Genomic DNA, 22,467 nt, shown 5'->3' with positions numbered 1-22,467 from the left:
AAGTCTTGGTGGTCTGGAAAAGCTGAAAAGATATTGGCACAATGCCCAAAAGAATAAATGCTGGAAAATTTTTCTTCCAGGAGTTTATAATCTTGCATATGTAGCCAAGGTGGAAAGTACAAGGATAGCAATAAAATATGTTTATTTCTATACACATGTAAACTACTTGTTTAATCATATGGTAACAGAAAAAGTAAAATGTTATTCAAACTAATACCATGTAAACAAAATATACAGGAACTGACCATTGAAAGTTAAGGGAAGTCAAATTCTGGTGTCTATAAGTTATTTCTCACCAGCGAATTGTTTTACGTTTTCAATATAATTAGGATTACATTTCAACACAATCATGCCTAAACAGACATTTTAGATATTTAAATAAAACTTATTAAACAAAGGAGACTAGTGCTTCTGTATTTTAATAAGTAATTATGAAAAACAACTGTTTTGTGGAGGAGAAAATCTTATTTTCAAAACATGAAATTTGTTCTCTGTAACTGTATACATTTTATTCTTTTTTTTTTTTTTTTTTTTTTTTTTTTTTGGTTTTTGGGTCTCACCCGGCAGTTGCTCAGGAGTTACTCCTGGCTCCATGCTCAGAAGTTGCTCTTAGCAAGCACGGGGGACCATATGGGACGCCGGGATTCAAACCGATGACCTTCTGCATGAGAGGCAAATGCCTTACCTCCATGCTATCTCTCCGGCCCCTACATTTTATTCTTATCCCTCCAAGCCTTTATGAACCTTCAGGAAAATTATAACATGCTGAGTTGCCACCTGACAACAGTATATTTACAAATCAAACACCATACAAACCCTAACTTTCATTCCCTTACTTTTTTTTTTTCTGTCCCTCAGGAAGTGATGGGGGCAAACCTAACCTGATGTCTGTGATTTGGATCTAATAACCTTTGTGGCATCAGCATACTTTACACACACCTCCAATTAAAACATAATCAGGATTTGGCTCTTTTATAAAAATTATACAGAAGGTATTACTTTGTCACAACCTGACATGGCACCAGAAGCGTAAGTCTGTTAAATAGAAGGTAAAGTTGTAGGGGGTGCGGGAGGGTGAATTATAACAAGTAGCTTCATGTAGGGCAACGCTTGAAATGCTTGAATGATGGAAAAACATGTTGATGCTATCTAATTTTTGTTTAAAACATTAGGCTAGGTAATAATATGAAGGCCAGGGAAAAGAAGTAATGGAAGAATTCTAGGAAGTCCTATGAGTAAACAAATAGTATTCTTATCATATCTCAGGTGTAAAAGACACTTAACCTTCCTCACTGATTATACAGGCTATTATTTCCAGACACAAATTTGCTGTAGTAGTTTGATGACACAAATGGATCCCGTAGTACAACACCTGATACAGAGTGATGACTATAGGGAAGATCATTTTGGGTGAAATTTTCACAGTTCATGGACAAAATTTATACTTAATTCTTTAAGTTTTCTGTCTTTTCTTCCTCTTTCCCTGGTGCCTCACTCTGTTTCTTTAAAATTTGAGGGCCTCATGTAGTGTTCTGATTTCTGGAATTATTTAATAACATATTTTTTTTTGCTTCATGCTCTTTTCAATGATTAATTTTGAATATTTAAAGATATAATCTCAGAAAATTAGATTTTTTAAGAATTAAGATTCAAGGTACAGGTGATAACTATCAGGAAATATTTCCCTACCCCATACAATAAAAAGGGCTGACTCACAAAAAAGAATCAAATGGCTTTCCAAATTATGTCATTTCAGTAACTCAGAGAGAGAAGGACAAATACCGGATGATATCACTCACCTGTGGTTTTACAAACAAAACAAGTGAATAGACAAAACCAAACAGTAACACACATTGACCTTAGATTGTAAAACTTGAATTAGAAAGTAGGGTTGGGGGGCCGGGTAGGTGGCGCTGGAGGTAAGGTGTCTGCCTTGCAAGCGCTAGCCAAGGAAGGACCACGGTTCGATCCCCTGGCGTCCCATATGGTCCCCCCAAGCCAGGGGCGATTTCTGAGCACATAGCCAGGAGTAACCCCTGAGCATCAAACGGGTGTGGCCCAAAAAACCAAAAAAAAAAAAAAAAAAAAAAAAAAAAGTAGGGTTGGGGCCCGGAGAGATAGCACAGCGGTGTTTGCCTTGCAAGCAGCCGATCCAAGACCTAAAGTGGTTGGTTCGAATCCCGGTGTCCCATATGGTCCCCCGTGCCTGCCAGGAGGTATTTCTGAGCAGACAGCCAGGAGTAACCCCTGAGCACCGCCGGGGTTTGGCAGAAAAAAAGAAAAGAAAGGAAGGAAGGAAGGAAGGAAGGAAGGAAGGAAGGAAGGAAGGAAGGAAGGAAGGAAGGAAGGCAGGAAGGAAGGAAGGAAGGTAGGAAGGAAGGTAGGAAGGAAGGAAGGAAGGAAGGAAGGAAGGAAGGAAGGAAGGAAGGAAGGAAGGAAGGAAAGAAAGAAAGAAAGAAAGAGAAAGAAAGAAAGAAAGAAAGAAAGAAAGAAAGAAAGAAAGAAAGAAAGAAAGAAAGAGAAAGAAAGGGAAAGAAAGAGAAAGAAAGAAAGAAAGAAAGAAAGAAAGAAAGAAAGAAAGAAAGAAAGAAAGAAAGAAAGAAAGAAAGAAAGAAAGAAAGAAAGAAAGAAAGAAAGAAAGAAAGAAAGAAAGAAAGAAAGAAAGAAAGAAAGAAAGAAAGAAAGTAGGGTTGGAGAGAGAGGATGAAGTTTGAACTCGCAGTGACATAAAGACTTTAGTGAAGAGACTTAGACATTCTGGTGCTAGTGAGGTGCACAAACTGTACATCATAACTCTAATTATTGACACACTTGTACCTACCTTGTTATCTAAAATACAATAAATGTTGAAATATGAAGACCCATAAAAATAATTTCATTTTAAAATGAGCATAAAAATTCCTCCCGTACCATTAAAACTCCAAAGTGTGTGAGGTGGTTACACAAGCAGATTGTTTCAGGTGCTTCCAAATCTCTCTGTGCAACACAGCCAGAAGTATTCCAAAATCCAGAACCTTCTGTGGGAGGAAATCAACACAGGGTAAAAATAATAGTGTGTCCATTCTTTTATTCACAATGGTCATCATCATCTTTAAAGAAATATACTTGTCTCTTCTGCTTTACAGTTTATTTGTAAAAGAGATACTGCTTTGAGGCCTGTCAAGACTTAGAATTTTTTCAATTTTCTCAAGAGTTGGAAGTGTTAGTGCAAGGTGGGCGGTTCGAAATAAATTCAACTACAATCTTTTTAAGTGCCTCTGGGTGTCTTAAAAACAAATTTATTTTTAAATATACTTTAAAATAATGTCCATAAAAGAAATTTCTTTTCCAAACATGTTAGATATTAATAAAAATATTTGGTGTTCCCTCTACATCACTTTTGTCAATCTTGTGAAGACAAGAAGACAAAGAATTTCTTCTGCCTTGAGACTTGAACCTAACATCTACATAACACCAAAGTCGTGTCTGGTGATAACTTACAAAGCATCTGATCTGACTTTTATTATAAGATATAAAATATGAACAATTTATATTTTAGTCTACTTTAAGATTTCAGGATAGTATCATTTTAATGGTGTCTAATAAATCAGGATTTTCTTTAAAAATCATAGTGTGATCAAAAGCAAAATAACAAGAACAAAATCGCCAGCTACCAAAAGATTATCATGCTTGGGGTCTGGGATACCTTCTAACTATATCTTTACTGAGTAGCTTACACTGCTACTGGGGGGATGGGCCCACTGGGCCCACTGAGGAAATGGGAGCAGAGATTGGAAGCTGCATGGTTTGGCCTTCCTTTCAAACCATACACAACATTTCTCCTAATTTGTCCTCCTCTTTAGCTCCTCCAGTTTTAAACTCATCTAGTTGTTCACATATTTTAGATGCTGTCACCTGAAAGGAAGTGTAACCAAATCAGGTTCTTCATATCGTTCCTTTCCACACTGACTGGACTATTCTTCTCCATTCATTAGCTTCATAGTGAAATTTTGTTACTTGAATCTGCTATTCTGTCATTTTAACTCTTTTTTTTATATGTAGAGTACTAAAGTATGTTAACTTTCCCCCAGTAATCTTAGGTCAGGAAGCAGCATTTTAAATTGTCTGTCCTTAGTTTATCAGACAAGTTCACCAGTGTGAAGTGACAGATCAAGTGTCTATAGGCATTTATGTAACAGAGGCAATAAAGGGGGCCAGAACGATAGCATAGGGTTTTTGCCTTCACATGGCCTACGTGGGATAAATCTGGATTCAATCCCTGGCATCCTGTAAGGCCCCCATGTGCCTGTCAGGAACAATTTCTGAGGATAGAGCCAAGAGTAACCCCTGAGTGTACTGGGTGCGACCCAAAACAATCAAACAAAAAACAAATAAACTAATGTTGATGACTTCAATTGCATTGGTAGTAATATTATTGTTTAAGGATGGGAGCCAGAGTGCATCCTGAGCTTATAAGGAGTAATTTCTGAGCACAGAGCAGGAGTAACCCCTGAGCACTGCCAGGTGTGGCCAAAAAAAAACAAAACAAAACAAAACAAAAAACCCAATAAAAGTGGTAGTAAAAAGCTATATTTTATGAGTAATGTATATCAGAGGTGAATGAAAATTTTCAAATTGTCCTGTTTCTTTTTGCCATACATAAAAAGAAAAAACGAAGTCACTTCTGAAGTCTCCTAAATGAAATTTGTCAGCTCTGTTCCATCACACTTAGTCATTCTAGTTTGGGGTGAGATGAAAGGAAATGAGGGTGTTTAACAATGTTTCAAATGCAGTTGTTATAAAAACAGGCAATATTTTAAAACTTACCGTTTTTATTCAGATCCCAGAAGGCACAGATGGAATGAGGCACTGGCTACATTAACATAAGAATAAACATGTGAAATTGAGTTTAAAATAAATGAAAGATCATAGGATCAGCATTCAGGAAAAGAACAAAAGGCTTTCACAAAAAGTAGATCAGCATAGCCTGGGAGATAGCTCAACGGGGCCCCAAGCTTGATTCCTGGTATCTCGTGAACCTGAGCTATGACCCTGATGACCAACAGCATCAGTAAGTATTCCTAGTAATCTCTCTGGCAGAGCACCAAAATGTCAGACCTTCAGAGTAAACTGAGTTTGGCTAGGAGTGGCCTTTGGTCCCTGATCACTGCAGGAGAGCACCCTTCCAAAAAAAGAAGGAAAAAAAAATATCCTGGCATTAGGCATACTTATATGACCTAAAAATGGCAGGTGATTTAGAAAAGTCTCTTTTCACAAGAATTCAAGTGAAAATCAACTCTATCTTTTTTAAAATCTTGCTATCCACTTATTTGCAGGTCACTGTAGATGAGTCATCATAAAATAATATAGAATCAAGTTCTTCCTAAGTTCATAATCATTTTCAAAATTCTGCTTAAAGACATGCATCCAAAGAAGTGAAAGCAAAAACACAAACAGCAAAGATCTACCTATTTTACAGCAGCTTTATTCACAATAAGCAAAAATGTGGAAGCAATCAGCATGTCCATGTCTGTCAGTGGATAAACAGGTAAACAAAAAGGGGTGGGTGTGTTGGAGTGTTTTATTTGGAAGATGTATATGAGTGAAATGTTATCCAATTTAAAGAGGAAAGAAAATTTATACACAAACTATAACATGGATAATACTGACAATTATGATGCTAAAAGAAATGGGACTGTCACCAACGGACAACCTCTATGTGATTCTACTCACAAGACGGCAGTCGCTAAAGGTTGGAGGAGAAATAATCAATTTTTTACTGAGGACATTGTATTAGTGAATGTGAGAAAGTCCTGGTGATCGATACATTGATGGTTCCTAACACGGCTACAGAATTGCATGCTTAATATGGTTGTGGTTGTAAATAACATGTTACATATCTTTTACCAGAATTATAAAAACTTCCCTAAGGGTCAGAGACTGACCAGTAGAGAGGGTGCTTGCTTTGCACATTGGTGACCTAGGTTCAATCCCGGCACTCCATATGGAACCCTGAACCTGTTACAAGTGATTCCGGATCAGAAAGCCAAGAATAATCCATGAGAATCTTTGGATGTGGCAAAAAAAATTCTCTAAAGATGAAGTTGTTGAAACAAAGGAGTCCAAAGTATAGATGATCTGGTTCTCAAAAGGTTCAGTGACAAAGCAGAGATGGTTCTTAGACTTCCCAACCTTATTTGCCAGCTCACAACCTACCCATCTTCCTGCCTATCTATGTAGAATTATGGCTGAGACCCTCTGTATAGAAAAGCAAGGGGATTCTATGGTTGGGTCTGCAAGGACAAAAATAACTCACATTTTAATTTTATCATACAATGGAAATGAAGCTTACTAAATCCAATTTAAATAATACACATAATAAGAAATAAAAGAGCACATTTGCCAAGATTGTACACAAATAAATCTCTCAAAAATTAAGTGATGCCAAAAAAAAATTATAAAGGGGCTGGAGCAATGGCACAGTGGTAGGGTGTTTGTCTTGCACACTGCTGACCCAGGATGAACCGTGGTTTGATCCCTGTTCTCCCATATGGTCCCCCAGGCCAGGAGCGATTTCTGAGCTCATAGGCAGGAGTAACCCCTGAGTGACACTAGGTGTGCTCCCCCCCAAATTAGCTTATTCCTCTCCTGCTTTCATTCTGTCATTTGAAGTTGCAATGATCTTTGGCTTTAGAACACAACCATCCTTTCATAACTGGTCAACTTAGATGCATCAGTATTATTTGGTTTTAAGTACTATATGCTATATGTACTTATATATGTCATTATGACATATATAAAAAACCTTTTTTATATAAAAAACAAGTTTTTTGTATATAGTATATAGAATAGTCACTTCTATTCTACGTCTGTTTAATGAGTTATAAAGACTAACTCTCCACCACTAATTCCCACCATTTGCCATGACAACAAAGAAGTACTTGATTAGTTATTTTCCCTCTTTTACAAAAGTTTTACACAGGGGTCCTCAAACTTTTTAAACAGGGGGGCAGTTCACTGTCCTTCAAATTGTTGGAGGGCCAGATTATAGTAAAAACAAAAATTATGAACAAATTTCTATGCACACTGCATATATCTTATTTAGAAGTGAAGAAACAAAATGGAAATAAATACAATATGTGGCCCACGGGCCGTAGTTTGAGGACCATTGCCCTAGAATAAAGGTAACTATTTCCTGTCATCATAAAAAGTGTCATAATGAAGCTTAAAGATGTATTAAGGTGCTTTCATTGCATGTAAACAACTCCAGTTCACTCCCTGATATCATAAAACATCCCCAGATCATAGTCCAAGGTCACACCTATGCACAGAGCCAGGATTAGTGCCTCAGCACTAAAAAGAAAAATAAAGAAAGAAAGGCTTCCCATGTCTCAATTTTCTACAATAATCTGCTTTTCTTCTTTCATTCCCATTTGTGGTGTTTTCTTACCTGAGCTCTGGTGTGTTTGATTTTAATCTGAACAGGGTCCTTCAGATTCTGGATAGTAATGTTTCCAATACTGCATGCCATCACATAACTCACTAAGGAACCTTGAGTGGTTCCTACATCCTTTTAAAGAAAAGAAACTTTGTCTTAGAAGTACACACTTTTATTTTATTTGGGGACTCCAAAGCAAACAAATTGTCAGCACATTTTACACTTAAGATCTTCAATTACAGAACATCCTGTTTATAAAATGGCGTTGCTGGCTTTCCTGAAAGAGCTTTGCACTTTCTCTTATTATAATAAGTACATTGATGGAACATTTAGAGCCACTGTTGAAGGCAGTTTTCAGAAAACTCTATTCTTGACAGCAGCCAGTTAATACTGGAAACAATGCAATTCCCTAAATAAAATAAACACGCCAAAAAAAATATCTAAGAAACAATTAGATCATTTCCCTACACTATAAAGTAGCTGAAGTTGTTTTCTTTTACAGGAAATACAGTGCAGGAGTGTTGGAGAGGTGAAATTTATCTTCCACATTCCTGACAGGAGTCTGATGTATTCAAAAAGCTATTCTAAATGTTCACTGAACGTAATTTTATGATATTAAAGGTCCAGGCAGATCTTTACTTCTGATGTATACCTTCTGGCAGCTAGAGCTTCTACCTTAAGATTGAGTGGTTAGGAAATCAAGTGGATTCCTCTGCTGCGGTGATTAGGCCCAGCACAATGAGCTCATCCTCTAGCTATCTTGTTGGACCTCTTGAATTTCTCTACTGGAGCTTTTAGTCAGTTGCTCTAACTACAGTATTGCTTGAAAATAAAAAAAAAAAACTCAACATCCAAAAGTATTTAAAAATTACTTAAAACTATTTTTCTAAATTATTCCAAAATATACCAAATATTTTTTATTATAAAATGAATTTTTACTAGGTATACCAATCTAGATATTTACATTTCTTGGTTTTAGGCCACACCCAATGGTGCTCAGGGATCCAAGGATCCACCTGGTGTGCTAGGGATTAAATCCAAGTCAGCCACATGCAAAGCAAACACCCTACTTTCTGTACTATCACTCTGGCCCCAAAATACAGAAATCACTATTAATGTGATATGGTCACTCCTAATTAAGTTGGCTAGAGGATTTCCAGTCTTTTCTCAGATCTCACTATTTTAAGTAAAACAACAGAAACTTTACTGTTGTTTTATTCTTACAATGTTTTATTCTGCCACAAATGTACTCTAAAAATCAAACATTTTCTTATAATCCATCTGGTTGTGAAGGAAAAGATGGAAGATAGAAGCTAAGACTCCAAATGAGACACTGATAGACTTTTACATGTTCCAGTTGTCCCAATTTTCTCTGGCTACATACCAGCTTGTTCCTAAAACATGCGCTGACAAAATCTGAAATGTTTGGAATGAATGACCTCATATGAATCCAACGCATTTCCTTTCATGTACCATAAATGAAAGGAACTTTGTCCCTTCCTTTACAAATAATATAACAGGAAAATCTTTAAGAAATATTTTGAATGGCTCTGTCAATTGCTCTTTTCTCATAACTATGAAGGTCAAACTGTTTGGTATAGAAAAGTATCTTCAATGTAACATACAACTTTTATGTTTTAAAAAATGGGCTTAGTGAAATTTATCTAGATGGGTTACACTTTCAATGGAAACCAGAGGTCACCAACGTTTGCTGGCAGTGAACTCTTTAGTATTTAGAAATGATGCCAATAAAAATGATAATAGGAATTTAACACAATGCAGTCTATACTGGGGATGTGCAAAAGCCAAAGGTCATTTGAAATACTAATGAGAAAAATGATTAAAGTCAAGAATGTTGCTCATTATAAAACAGTACTTCCTGGTCAACTGAAAATAAATAAAAATCTTTTCCTTTGGCATACATTTTCTTTAACTCTGAAGGTCTAAATTTTCAGAGTAGATAAAATATTAAAATGAGGAATAATAGATGATATTTCTCCATAAATTCTATTTTGTATTCCAATTGTATCGCACACATTGTGATATATTTGATATTTAAAAGTGGGTGGTTCCTGTTTATGGGCACAATTACAGGTATAAAATACTTTTAAATGATGCTAAATTTTCATGTTTTGAAAATTGCATATGTTGACTTTTCTCTGTTTCTTGGTAGATATTTTTGGAAATGAAAGTTTCAAGTTTAGTAAAGAAACTTATTTTGAAATTGAAAGTAGCCATTAAACAAAACTTACCTGGAAAAGTCCAGTTTTATTGAAGAAAGTGAACTGTGCTCTTTTAACTAATTCATAATCTTCTTGACTTAAATTATCAAGTAAGTTTGGAGGCAAAATTACTGAAGCCAGTGAATCCATTTGTTCATTTTCAAAATCCATCTGTCACACACAGAGATATATAGTAGTAAAGGAATTGCATTTAAATTGCCCTGATAACTTTCCTGTATACAGTGGTAAAGACACGAGAATAACCATCAGTGCCAACTATTCTTCTGCTACACGGTTCTCTTAGATGAATCCTTCTAAAACATATAGATAAATTTGAGTCTTGCTCGTGTAATAGAAGGGAAAATGCATTGATATTAACCAAGACAAGTGGAACAACCTATAAATCAGAAAATATTTTCTTTTTGTTTGTATTTGTTTGTTTGTTTGTTTTTGGGTCACATCGGGCTGTGCTCAGGGGCTACTCCTGGCTCTGTCCTATGGCAGGCTAGGGGGGCCATATTGGCTGCCAGAGATCTAATCGGGGTCTGTCCTGGGTTAACTGCGTGCAAGGCAAAAGCCCTACTGCTGTACTATGGCTCTGGTCCCTAAATCAGTAAATATTTTCAAGGAAAATAACTAAATGTACCCCAAACAGATCCTGAGGTTTTTCTCAAAAACCTTTAAATGAAAAGCAGCTACAACAATATCAACAAGAGATGGGCGTTAATGTGTTTAACTCCTGACAATGAGTATCTCTAAGAGGAGGAAGCATCTGATTTTTTATGAATTATTTTTGATGTCATTTTCACAAAACTATTAGTCCAAGTCAAGGAGAGTTTTCCTGCAAATATAACAGGAACACTCCTGAAGCTGAAAAAGTTTGCACACTTAAAACGTGAAACTTAATTATCCTCCTTTAAAACAAAAGAAAAATGCAACCAAGGACAAAGGTTTCTTAATCCAGATTTTAAAAAAATTTTGGTAGAGGTGGAGGAGGGATGCATGCTGGGAACAGGAGTGGAGGGAGGACAACACTGGTGGTGGGAATGCCCCTCATTCATATTACTCTGTGCCTTAAATATTTCTGTGCACCATTTGTAATTCACTTTGCCCACAATAAAAAAATTATTTTTTGTTCATCTACATAGCTAAAAAGTGCTATATAGAACATATGTCTCCTCCCTTGTGCCAATGATGATATTCAGTCATTTTGATGGCCCCACTGGTGGACACTGCAACGTACACAGTAAAATTATTTATAGCAACCCAAATTAATGAATTTTGGTGGTTGAGGCATTTGGCATTATTTTGAGTTTACCCTGGCTCTGTGCTCAGAGATCACCCTGAGGGGCTCACAGGACCACATGGGGTATTAACTCTTGAACTTAAGTTGATATGTGCCAACACTCTACACACTTACTATCACTTCAGACACCACAGAAAAAAACTTTAAATGTATCTGTGAAGGGCGACATAAATTGCTCAGAGGTGTCCTCTAAAAATCTGGCCCCAGCTTCTTCTCTAGCCTCACCAGCACTTCTTGATCCCATGTACTACATCATTTCTCTCAAAGTCCAATTCTCAGAGCAGCCAAACTAGCAATAAAGAGCACTTACTAAAAGTACAGATTTTAAGGAACCACACAAGACTATCTCTAGAGAAGGGATCCAGCAATCTGCTTTTTGTTTCTGTTGATTTGTTGTTTCTTTTGCGCAGTGGGCATACCTAGTGATGCTAAGAGGTTCCTCTTGGCTCTGTGCTTAGTAAACTATTACTTCTGGTGGGAGACAGAAGGCTAAAATAACCATATGTGATGCCATGGATAAAACCAAGGAAAATTGGATGCAAGGGGTATACCCTGCTGTGTCTGTACTATATAGCTCTAGTCATAATAGCCATCTGTTTTTGACAAACCTTGTATATATACATATAATACATATTTTGAAAATCAATGGCAAAAAATATTAAACCCTGCCTTCTCCCATCTTTAAAATTTCAATAAAGTTCTTTCTTCTGACCAAATTGATACTACTCTTACTTTTAATAAGTTGTCCTCTATTCAGGCTACCCTGTTTAATTTTAGTATCAAATCTTATAGCAGATAATGTATCCCCACCTTACATTATCCAGAATCTGAAACTGTATCTACTTTATTTTAATATAATTGCCATTGCTAAATTTAGGCAACTTTCAGACATGCAAACCACCCCACAACCAAGGTCTCCATGAGGTAGACATTAGTAGGTGACCAGAAGGTTTGTACTTGTCAAAAAAAATGGTAAATATAGAAACTCATTACCTGAAAATAAGAGTCATTGTTGCTTGGAAGACCAATGCTAAAATTTGAAATTTCATTTGTCTTTGGGGACAAGGATGATACGCCCAGAGCCAAATTTCGAGTTGTGATGTTTACATGTGATGTGCTATTTAGGTCTATCTTGAAAGCCAACTCATCAATTGTTTTTAAAGCTCTAAAAAGATGACAATAGCACAATTAGCACGATCTTTAGGTACTTGCACACACATGTTAATGCTGTATGTTTGGTTAAAGGAAAAAATACAAAACAAATACAGTGGTCTTAAATTTTTATGTTCTAAATATTAATACCACAAAATTGCCACAAGCCACAATAAAGACAGCTAAAATATAGTCTCATAATAACAGATGCATCTCAAGATAAAATGCAGATTTTAAGAAAAATCAACAATTTCATCATTGTAGAAATACTATTTTCACCAATAAGGCCTTTCTGTTATCATGTGATGTAAAACCTCTATTTTATAATAGAGAAAGAATCATATGGTCAAAATAAAAATTATACATAAATTATATATAAAAGTTATATATAAGTTATATATATTTTATATACATCATATCATATTATATATATAATAAAATGATAAACTAAAAAAAGAAAAATTCAAATGATACTATATACCAAAAATAGATCTTCAATTTTATTTGTAATTATTATGTGATAATTTTATTGTAGCTATCATGTTGATAAATTAATTGAGACTATACTTTAACAAATACATTACTTTGGTCAAGATGGTCCAATACTTTGGTCAAGAGAAAGAAAACAAAAAATATATTAATCATCCTAATGTCAACCTATCAAAGAAAATAATAGTTTACAATCCTAATTGTGTAGAGTTCACCCTGCACTAGACAATTTTATTTTAGAACAATTGTCAATAAATCAATAATAAAGAACCAAGACATAAATTGAATGCTTGTTATATTATTAGCAAGCAAAAATACATAAATTAATATTTGTTATCATTTTTTCTTTGAATTAACTCCAATTAACACTTTTTAAATGAAATGAAAATACATGATATCTTTCTAAAACTTCCTAGATCTTATGAAAAGACAACTTTAAAATTCTACTGCTCATGAAAAATGAGAGAACTTGAAGATTGTTTTATGAATAATTTCAGAAATGGACCTTCTATAGATTTCATTATAAAATCTGGGCACAAAGCAACCAGCTATGTGTAAATTATTTAATTTATACCTATTATCTAAGAAAGGAAAATACTTACTCAGAAGAAGATTCAAGCAAATCACTGTCTGAACTGGTTAATATATTAGAAAATATATTCATTAAAGTTGATCCAAGTGTTATATCAATGTTTTCCTCTTTATTCACAATTCTTTTGACCTGCTCTACAATGCTGCTAATATTGGCTGAATTCAAGGTCTGCCCATCACTAGTTAAGTTTAGAATTTCATTGGCAACTTCACTTGCTTCCCCTGAAAAAAGGTAAATAAACAACACAAGGTTCTATATGCATATTATTTATATTAACATATATCTAAAATAATGATTGCAGTTCATAGTTGAAGCAGCAAATAGGTTTTCTGTTTACCCCCTCACTGTGAATTTTATGAACAATAATATTTCTTTATCAAGATAGTCAAACTTCATTCATTGGCATGACAAAAACTGAATACGTTAAGAAAATAATTTGGCAGGAACAATATTTTTATATGCTCTGAGAGAAATGCCCTATCATAACTAAATGTATGTATATTTTTATTTTTAAAACAAAATTAAAAGACATTAGAACAAATATTAAAGTTCTGCTTTTTAAAATCTTATAAAATTTTCTTATTATTTATATAATTTATAAATATTTATATGAACATTACTTTTTAAATCTCCTTTACAGTGAATTTAGATTAAGGAAAAACAGAATTTTCTATCTTAAGTGACATAATTTTTTGCCTATCTTTTAATATTTCAAATATATCTCTACACAGAACACAACAAAAGAGAATTAAAGGCATGAAACATAATTCCACTTTATTTTGCCTTACAAAAATGAAGAAAAATAGCTTACTTGAGCAATTGGAGAGATCAGGAGGGTCCCAGAAGGCTAAAGATGCATTGGCAGAATTTTGACGACTATAAAATAACAAAATGTTGCGTCAAATTTGGCCAGACATAATTGACAAAGTTACTTGATAATAAGCTTTATAATTTTCAAGATATGCTTTATTTGAAAATAAAACTATTATTACATTGGAAGAAATTCAGAGTAAAAATTCTCATTGTAAAAAATCAGGACCATACATCATGGAAACAAAATATTAACAACAGCTGGCCTCCTAAAGTCAGATACTTGAGATCTCTAAGAGGAAGCACTACTACAATCAGGTTATGATAGACACTTTATAGATGAAGAAATAAGACTAGTCTAAGATTTTTTTCAAGTACTCACAGCCTAAAAGAGAGATTCATGTTTAAAATTCAAGTATATATTTTCTCCCTGACATGTCCAACACAGCAATTGGTGCAAAATATTTCTAGTTGAGAAGTTCCCATTACAGAACTTCCACAAGAAAACGAATGGCTCACTGGGGTGGTGGATAAAGAATCAAAATTAATGTTTCTTTTCCTGTGAACTTCTGTAATCAACATGGCTCTCTGATTTTGCTAAATACTTAGCAATAAGTCTCTATACCCAGGACAAGTGTTTATCCACATTTTGCTGTCTGTGGCCTCCATCCAACTTAGTTTCCTTCCTATTTTCCCCTTCCTATTGGCTGACACCCTGGTCTTATGCCAGTTTTCTCCATTTAGAGAATCACCAGCAACCCAGTTTAGAAATAAGATCGAGTCTCCACTGCCCCTGCCCAATTTAAAGTCCAGCTAGATTCTATCTTAGATCTTTTCCTTCCAACAATAATGATTGCAAAGAGTTAAAAAAAATATTATAATTGTAGGTGTGTGTATGATGAGGCTATAAATAACTTGCCTTATCTAGATTCAACGGGCTTTGCACCAGGGCTTCCAAACTACTTCAGCATGCCATGAAAGAGGCTAAATTAAAATGATTTTAACTTAAAAAGGCTTATTCTTGGTAATATTTGTCACATTATTCTACTCATGCCTCCTTCCTCATGAACTGTCTGCTTGGAGCATAAACACCCTAGCTTGCTTTTCTTTTAACCAACATGCAATGTAAGAGGACTTCTATGCTACCCTAAGAAAGTAGATAATGTGACAAAAATCAATTACCATGTCCGGGAAGCAAAAAAGCCATTCTTCTGTTTGCACTCCTGTGGGAATGTAGAAGGTGAGATCATTGGCCAGAGATAGCCAGGGGGATTTTCTTCTTCAGGACAGAAAGCTTTGTGAAAATAAGAACCACATGAGACATTTTCATTTATCGTTTCAAGTTAGAGCTTCAAGACGACAACCAAAGAGTAAAGTCAGTAACTAATACTTATTTCAAACAATACTAACCAACTAGTTCTGAATTTGTTGAAAATTTAGAAATTAAGAGATATAAATAATACATTTTAGAGGAAAAGGTCAATCATATAAATTCATCAAAGAAAAAAATCATAAATATATATATGCATGCATGTATATAAAGAAAATACTGTCATTCTAATGTAATCATTACAAAAAATTAGAAAAATAAAGTGCAACAGAACAAGGGGACAGTCCTGAAAAGCTCAAAATCTAATTTGTTCCCCTCCTCCAAGAATAAAACCTAAATAATTGTGCAACAGTGGTGAATGTCATCATCAAGTTCCAAGCATGTTTTATGTAAAAACTTCCACTGTTCTGAAAACACCAATTTGAAAGTTAACCTGGGAAAGGCATGAAGAAAAAAACTGAGGCTGCACCTCACACTTCACACAGTACACTTTTATCCTCAAATCCTTTTACCTGGGGTTTCCAAATTATTTAAGCAAGACTCATGAAAATCATCAAAATCACATGAAGAAATAAAAACAATGGGTCAAAAATGAAATCTTGCATTTCAGTATGGAAAAATATTACAGGACTGGGAAGCAGTATTGTCACCAATCGAACATTTTAATAGCTTTCGACTCTGCAGGTTGAGTCATAAAATTGTCAGAACTTGACCTTTTTATCCAGTTGGTATGAATTATTCCTCAGAGATGCACTTCAGAAACCACCAAAACACAGAATTTAATTTGGGGATGAATATTATGGAAAAATAGCAGGGTATGGAGTCCCATTTGTTTCATTCTGAGAGAGTTGCTATTTTTTTATGCTAGTCACATTAGCTATCACCCTGTTTCTTCAGTTTCTAAGGAGCGAGATGGATTCAGTTCTCACAGGGTTCACCATTTATGGTATCAATCAATAGTCATGGCACTTCTCTGCAGGCTCCTAATTGTGAAATGGTCAATTCTATACACGTTTTACTCTCTCAAGGACATGGTCTATACCGAATATTATCCATGGAGGTTCAGCAATTATCTTTTATAATGATAATGATGACAATAATAATTTCTCTGTAATGTATGTGAAGACAGTAAAGTCAGATGAGACTTTGCAGAAGTGAGTATTGGTAATTCTATTATTCTACATTTTCTTTTTGGTTTGAGGACAATTCTAGTGTTGTTCAGGTCTGACCCCTTGTTCTGGGCTCAAGAATTTCTCTTAAGAGAGGTTGAGAGTTTTGGGGTTACAAGGTCAGCATGTGCAGGGCCAGCATCCTTGCCCATTGTACCTCTTTCAGGCCTCTACATTGCAATTCTGACCTCAGGTGTAATCCCCCTTTAAAAACTAAAGATTATTTATTTCCCCCACTCTGACTATCTAGTTCTTCATAGTCAGTAAGATAGCTCAGGAAAGAGGAGGCATTCTTGCATGGGTAAGGGCCCACAATCCATACCCAGAACCACACAACTACAGAGCACTACTCGATGTAATTCTAATTCTCCTGGCTCCCAACACCACTGGACCTAAGCAGCACTGCATTATATGACTAGAAATGAGCCATTAACAGAGCCAAATTTAACCACCATAGATGAATCCCAGGATCCCTGGGCACTGCTTGGGAAGCCCATTCAAAATAATCAACCATAGAGCAAAAAGGATTTTGTAATTATAAATCTTAATGTTCTAATCTCTACTACTGTACCTAATCAAGAACATAATACATTAAAACAATAAATTTACTTCTTATTGTCCATAGTTTTGATCATTTGGATTCTAAAACAATCCAATCAAACTGCATTTATTTACTTAAATGCTGGGAAATATGCTAAGGAATTGATAAGATTATGCCTATAGAGAAGAATAAGGTGTGTTTTCAAACTAAAAGAAATGTATTCAAATGTATGTGTATATATTTATAGATGTGTACATATACCTAAAAAGCACAAAGTGACTAAAACACTATGCAAAGTTGTCTGAGTTACCTGGCTTTGTGTGAATTGGAGATGACAGGCAGTGATACCACTTTATACATGATGATGGCAGAAAAGGCTTCATAGAAAAATAATTGAGAGCTGTCTTCCAAACAATATAGTTTAAACCAGAGTGGTAGCACAGTGGCAGGGCATTTGTCTTGCACACAGCTGACCCAGGAAGAACACAAGTTCTCATATGGTCCCCCAAGCCAAGAGAGATTTCTGAGTGCAGAGCCAGGAGTAACCCCCCACAATAAAAAATAACCAAAAAATATAGGTGATAATTGAGTGGTCAAAGAGAGGAGTGAGTGGTTTGGGAAAAGATCAGAAATGATGGATCCATAAGTTGAAATATTTGGGGATATATCTGTAGCTCCATGTGAGCTGAATGGGATATAGTGAAAATTGAGTCTATGCTCAAGAAAATCTCCAGACTTCTAGTTTATTCCAGTAACAACTGTGTTATAATTAGAGAGAGGTGCTAAGAGGAGGAAATATATAACAAAAAAAATCTCATATACACACTTTCAATTTCTATAAACACAATATTTCTAAGGTTGAAGGCTATTTTTGTGAAGATTATTTTGGCATTTGTATTTTTGTTGGTGTTTTCACAATATATTCCTAAAACATGGTATTGGGATCTCATCTGTCTCTTTCATTCTCTTAGATTCACAGATAGTTGCTATCTTTTATGCTAGTTACATCATCCATTTACTAAATATAATAATTATGATGAATTATACCATCAGAAAAGAGCTTTTAATAGGACAGGTAAAACATACAATGGAAGAATATTTTGTTGTTTTTTGAATTAAGTTACATAATTACACAAATTACATATTAAAAACTGTTGGCACTTACCTGCCAATGGTCTCACATTCACTGTATATAGCCTCAAACCCTCATCTAGTGAATCATTACTTTTTAAGAGCTTTTGCTGAATGATGCTTCCTTCTAAAGTAGGGTTGCTAGTAGCATTGTATACTAGGAGGGCCCAAATCTTCAACCTAGGAAAACATGTAAGATGAAAGTATTGTTGAGATGATTGCTGGTTGGCTGCTTTAAAAAAAAAAAAAAGAAGTGCTATAAGGGCTGGAGCAGTGGCACAGCAGTAGGGTGTTTGCCTTGCAAGTGGCTGATCTAGGACGGACCACGGTTGGATCCCCTGGTGTCCTATATGATTCCCTAAGCCAGGAGCGATTTCTAAGTGCATTGCTAGGAGTAACCCCTGAGCATCACCATGTGTGGCCCCAAAAACCAAAAAAATAAAAAATTAAAATAAAGAAACAGAATATTTTAATATAGTAAGATTAATAACCATACATTATTGAGATGAAAGAAATGCTCCAAGGCACTTGCTACAAAGTATTAACACTTAAAAAATTTCATTGAGATAAGACAACCTGCTCTTAGATCAAGTTGTTGCCATTTTCTCATTGTCAAGATGTCAGATCAAAAATGGTGCATGTTGGTGTCAGAGAAGTATTAAGAATGTACCAGAGGGAGTTTGTTTCGTGAAGCTGTTGCAGAGAACTGTGTCAGTTCTATGTCTGAGATCTAGGGTTCGGGGTTAGACGGTCGCTGTTTAATCACATGGAGCCTAAGTTGGGGCCACATGACATATGTTCAAGGTGGGAGGCACCCTTGTATTGTAAAATGTATGCGTTCTTATCCCTAGTAGATAAGAGCTTGTTTCTATACGTAAAATTTCCCCATTTTTTAGTATGACTTTGTAAAAAGAAATAGTGCTATATTATATTGCTGGTGCATTTGGGGGTGAGAGTTTCAGGCTCCATCATCTCTGTGCCCTGGTTTTGACCTGAGCTTTTATTCCAGGCAAAACTTTTTCTTGTAGGTTTTTGTACCAAGCAGAACCAAAACAGTTGAGGTTAAGGAACAGAAAAAATAAAAAACAAGACTCTCTCTCTCTCTCTCTCTCTCTCTCTCTCTATATATATATATATATATATATATACATAAAGAAAAAAAATAAATAAAAATGAGTTTAAAAGATAATTAAGGGAATAAAGTGATGCAGGAGACTTACATTTACCTTACATTTGGAGATAAACAGGTCAAGAGGTAGTATTATAGAGGTCTTAAATTTATAAAGGAAAACTTTTAAAGGTTGTGTTATCTCACCACCTAACAATAAGATGAAATCAGAAGACACGTCATCCTTTGATATGTGCAAAAGCCAAGGTCACTAACTACAGAAGACTGACTGTGACAACCATGACTGGGCAGAACTTATCCTGGAATCAATAAAAAAGACCCTAGTTGGGGCCGGAGAGATAGCATGGAGGTAAGGCGTTTGCCTCTCATGCAGAAGGTCATCGGTTCGAATCCCGGCGTCCCATATGGTCCCCCGTGCTTGCCAGGAGCGACTTCTGAGCATGGAGCCAGGAGTAACCCCTGAGCACTGCCGGGTGAGACCCAAAAACCAAAAAGAAAAAAAAAAAAAAGACCCTAGTTTAGGCTTTGGCTTACAATCTGTACAACAACCAAGATCTCTAATTCCAGAGGTCTGACAGACAACTGCAACTGAGCAGAACTTCTGGAAAATAATGAAAGACTCTATCCTAGGCTTTGCCCTAGGATCAGTGCAAAAACAAAACCCACCAACTACAGAAGACTGATTAAAACAACTTATGGAATAGAACTTCTAGAACCATAAAGAAAGACTCCTATCCTAGGGTCCATCCTATGACCTGTGCAAATACCAAGAACTCTAGTTACAGAGGCCTGATTTTGTCATCCATGACTAAGCGGAAAGTTTACAAACACCACAAAAGGAGCTAGGGGAGAGTAAAAGAGCACATACAAAGCCTGTAGTTATTCCCATGACAGTATATTTCAATGGCAGAGAAACCCTGTATCTCTAAGGCCAAGAGGATTTTCTTTCTAATCTCCCTAATATTTACTGTGCCTATGCAAAAAAAACAGAGAGAGAGAGAGAGAGAAGCATAAATTAATTTTTTGTTATTGTTGTTGTTTGCCTTCTTTTTTTTTTTATTTTGGGACCGTGGTTACTGTTTACTTGTCTTTTTACTGTGGTGCTTTTTGGATTTTTGTTTGTTTGTTTTGTATTGTTATGTTTTTCTTCCTTTTTCCCTTTCTTCTCTTAAATTGATATTTATAGTCTCTAGAAGGACTCTTCGCATTTTTTGCTTGTTTGATTTTTGCCCCCACCTTTTTTATTTTCTTCCAAAAGAACCGCATAACTTGAACCATCTTGTTCAGCCTCATAAATTGAAGGGAAAATAATGGAGGGTACCAAGACCAAACAGTCATATGAACATTGAGTAGAAATAAAAAATGATCAGACTTAAACACCAAATCCAAAGCCAACAACAACAGAATCAATACCCAATATACAACAAGCTAGAGGGGACCACTTATATTAGCAGCCCAGGGGGCAAAGGAAGGGCATTATGGGATGCATTCTGTGAACAGGGGTAGAGGGAGGACAACATTGGTGGTGGGAATGACCCTGATTCAATGTCACTATGTACCTAAAATATTACTGTGAAAGATTTGTAATCCACTTTGGTCAAAATAAAATTATTTTTAAAAAATTTCATTGAGGAGGAGACTAGAGAGATAGTTAGAAAGTAGGGCTCTAGCCTACCCTGTGGCTGACTTGAGTTCAATCCACAGCATATCATGTAGTCCCCCAAAACTTGTTAAAGTTTGGGTATCTTGATTCAATTGTTGTTGCTTTTGGCTTGTATATTTAGTTCCATTATTTTTAAACACTGCCTATGCACCTTAGATGACTTGGCTCCTGGCTCTCATCCTTTCATATTTGTTTCTCTCCTGCTCCACTCAATTTCTTTCCTTCTTGCTATAATTTGGGGCCAAGGGTGTTTCAGACAACTACCATTTAAACCACTGCACTTCTGTATGTAGTTATTCTAAATAACACATATAAGTGATATCATTCTGCATTTAACCTTCTTCTCTGGCTTACTTTATTTAACATAATATATTCCAGTTCCATCCGTGTTGCAATTGCAACATGATTACATCATTACTTACAGCTATGTAGTATTCCACTAAATATATGTATCACATCTTCATGATCCACTTGTCTGTTGTTGGACATCTAGGTTGATTCCAAGTCTTAGCTATTGTACAGAGTGCTACAGTGAATAGTAGTGTGCATACATCCTTTTGGATAAATCTTTTATTGTCCTGAGGATACCCAAAAGAAGGATTTCTGGGTTGAATACAGCTTAATTTTGAGTTCACTGAGAATCCTTCATACTGTTTTCCATAGGGATTGTACCAGGCAGCATTCCCACCAGCAATAGTAACATTCCATTCTCACCATGACCCGGCCAACAGTGATTGCTCCCTGTAGTTCTGATATGTGCCATTCTTACTGTTGTAAAATGATATCACATTGTTTTCTTGATTTGGATTCCCCTAATGATAAGTGATGATGAACATATTTTCATGTTTCTTTTGGCATCTGTTAGTTTTCTTCAAATAAATGTTTGTTTATTTTCTCTCTCAATTTTTAGATGGGGTTTTGTGAAGTTAACAAAATATAGTGAAGCAGGAAAGATAATTCAGTGGCAGGGTGCTTGCCTTGCATGCAGCCAAACGAGTCTCAATTTCTGGCATCCTGTATGGAATGATTTCCCTGAGCACAGAGACAGGAGTAAGCGCTGAGCAGCACTGGTTGTGGCCCCCAATCTAAACATTATATCTATATGGAATATAGATGAATCCTAAAGTTACAATTAAAGCTTTTGGTTCTATAATTGAGGCAATACCATTTTCAATTTAACTATAATCATAAAAATCAGTAGCAGAAATAAAAATTATTGATCAGTTTAGAAGCAAAATTACATGATATTATTGTATTATTTGTAAAAGAAACTGTTTCCATTATCAAGAAAGCTTTTATTTTGCAACAAAATGTTCTATTTTCTGAGGATAAATTAGTATTTTGACATCAGATAAAGAATTATATTTTAATATTAATTATGGGCCATCTACAAAAATTTAGGTAGTGAAATTGTTTCTACAATAATATAAAGTCAAATGACTATAAGTAGAAAGGTATGACATATTTTATTTATAAACTTCTATATTGATAAATTAAAATAAAATGAATATATTTG

General features: G+C 35.3%; 1 protein-coding gene across 1 annotated transcript in view; it reads right to left on the bottom strand.

Annotated features, from left to right (window-relative positions):
* Positions 1 to 22,467, bottom strand: part of ADGRG6 (adhesion G protein-coupled receptor G6) — a 176,877-nt gene that overhangs the window by 23,486 nt on the left and 130,924 nt on the right. The window contains exons 9-17 of the mRNA XM_049789320.1: positions 18,194 to 18,339; positions 15,171 to 15,282; positions 13,990 to 14,054; positions 13,189 to 13,399; positions 11,939 to 12,110; positions 9,670 to 9,810; positions 7,430 to 7,549; positions 4,807 to 4,852; positions 2,911 to 3,017 (exon numbers count right to left, since the gene is read on the bottom strand). Of these exons, the coding sequence (XP_049645277.1) occupies positions 2,911 to 3,017; positions 4,807 to 4,852; positions 7,430 to 7,549; positions 9,670 to 9,810; positions 11,939 to 12,110; positions 13,189 to 13,399; positions 13,990 to 14,054; positions 15,171 to 15,282; positions 18,194 to 18,339 (1,120 nt within the window). The remainder of the gene's footprint in view (positions 1 to 2,910; positions 3,018 to 4,806; positions 4,853 to 7,429; positions 7,550 to 9,669; positions 9,811 to 11,938; positions 12,111 to 13,188; positions 13,400 to 13,989; positions 14,055 to 15,170; positions 15,283 to 18,193; positions 18,340 to 22,467) is intronic.

Source organism: Suncus etruscus, chromosome 15, assembly GCF_024139225.1.
Source record: "Suncus etruscus isolate mSunEtr1 chromosome 15, mSunEtr1.pri.cur, whole genome shotgun sequence".
Lineage (NCBI taxonomy): Eukaryota > Metazoa > Chordata > Mammalia > Eulipotyphla > Soricidae > Suncus > Suncus etruscus.
This window is presented reverse-complemented; position numbering and strand designations above follow the sequence as displayed.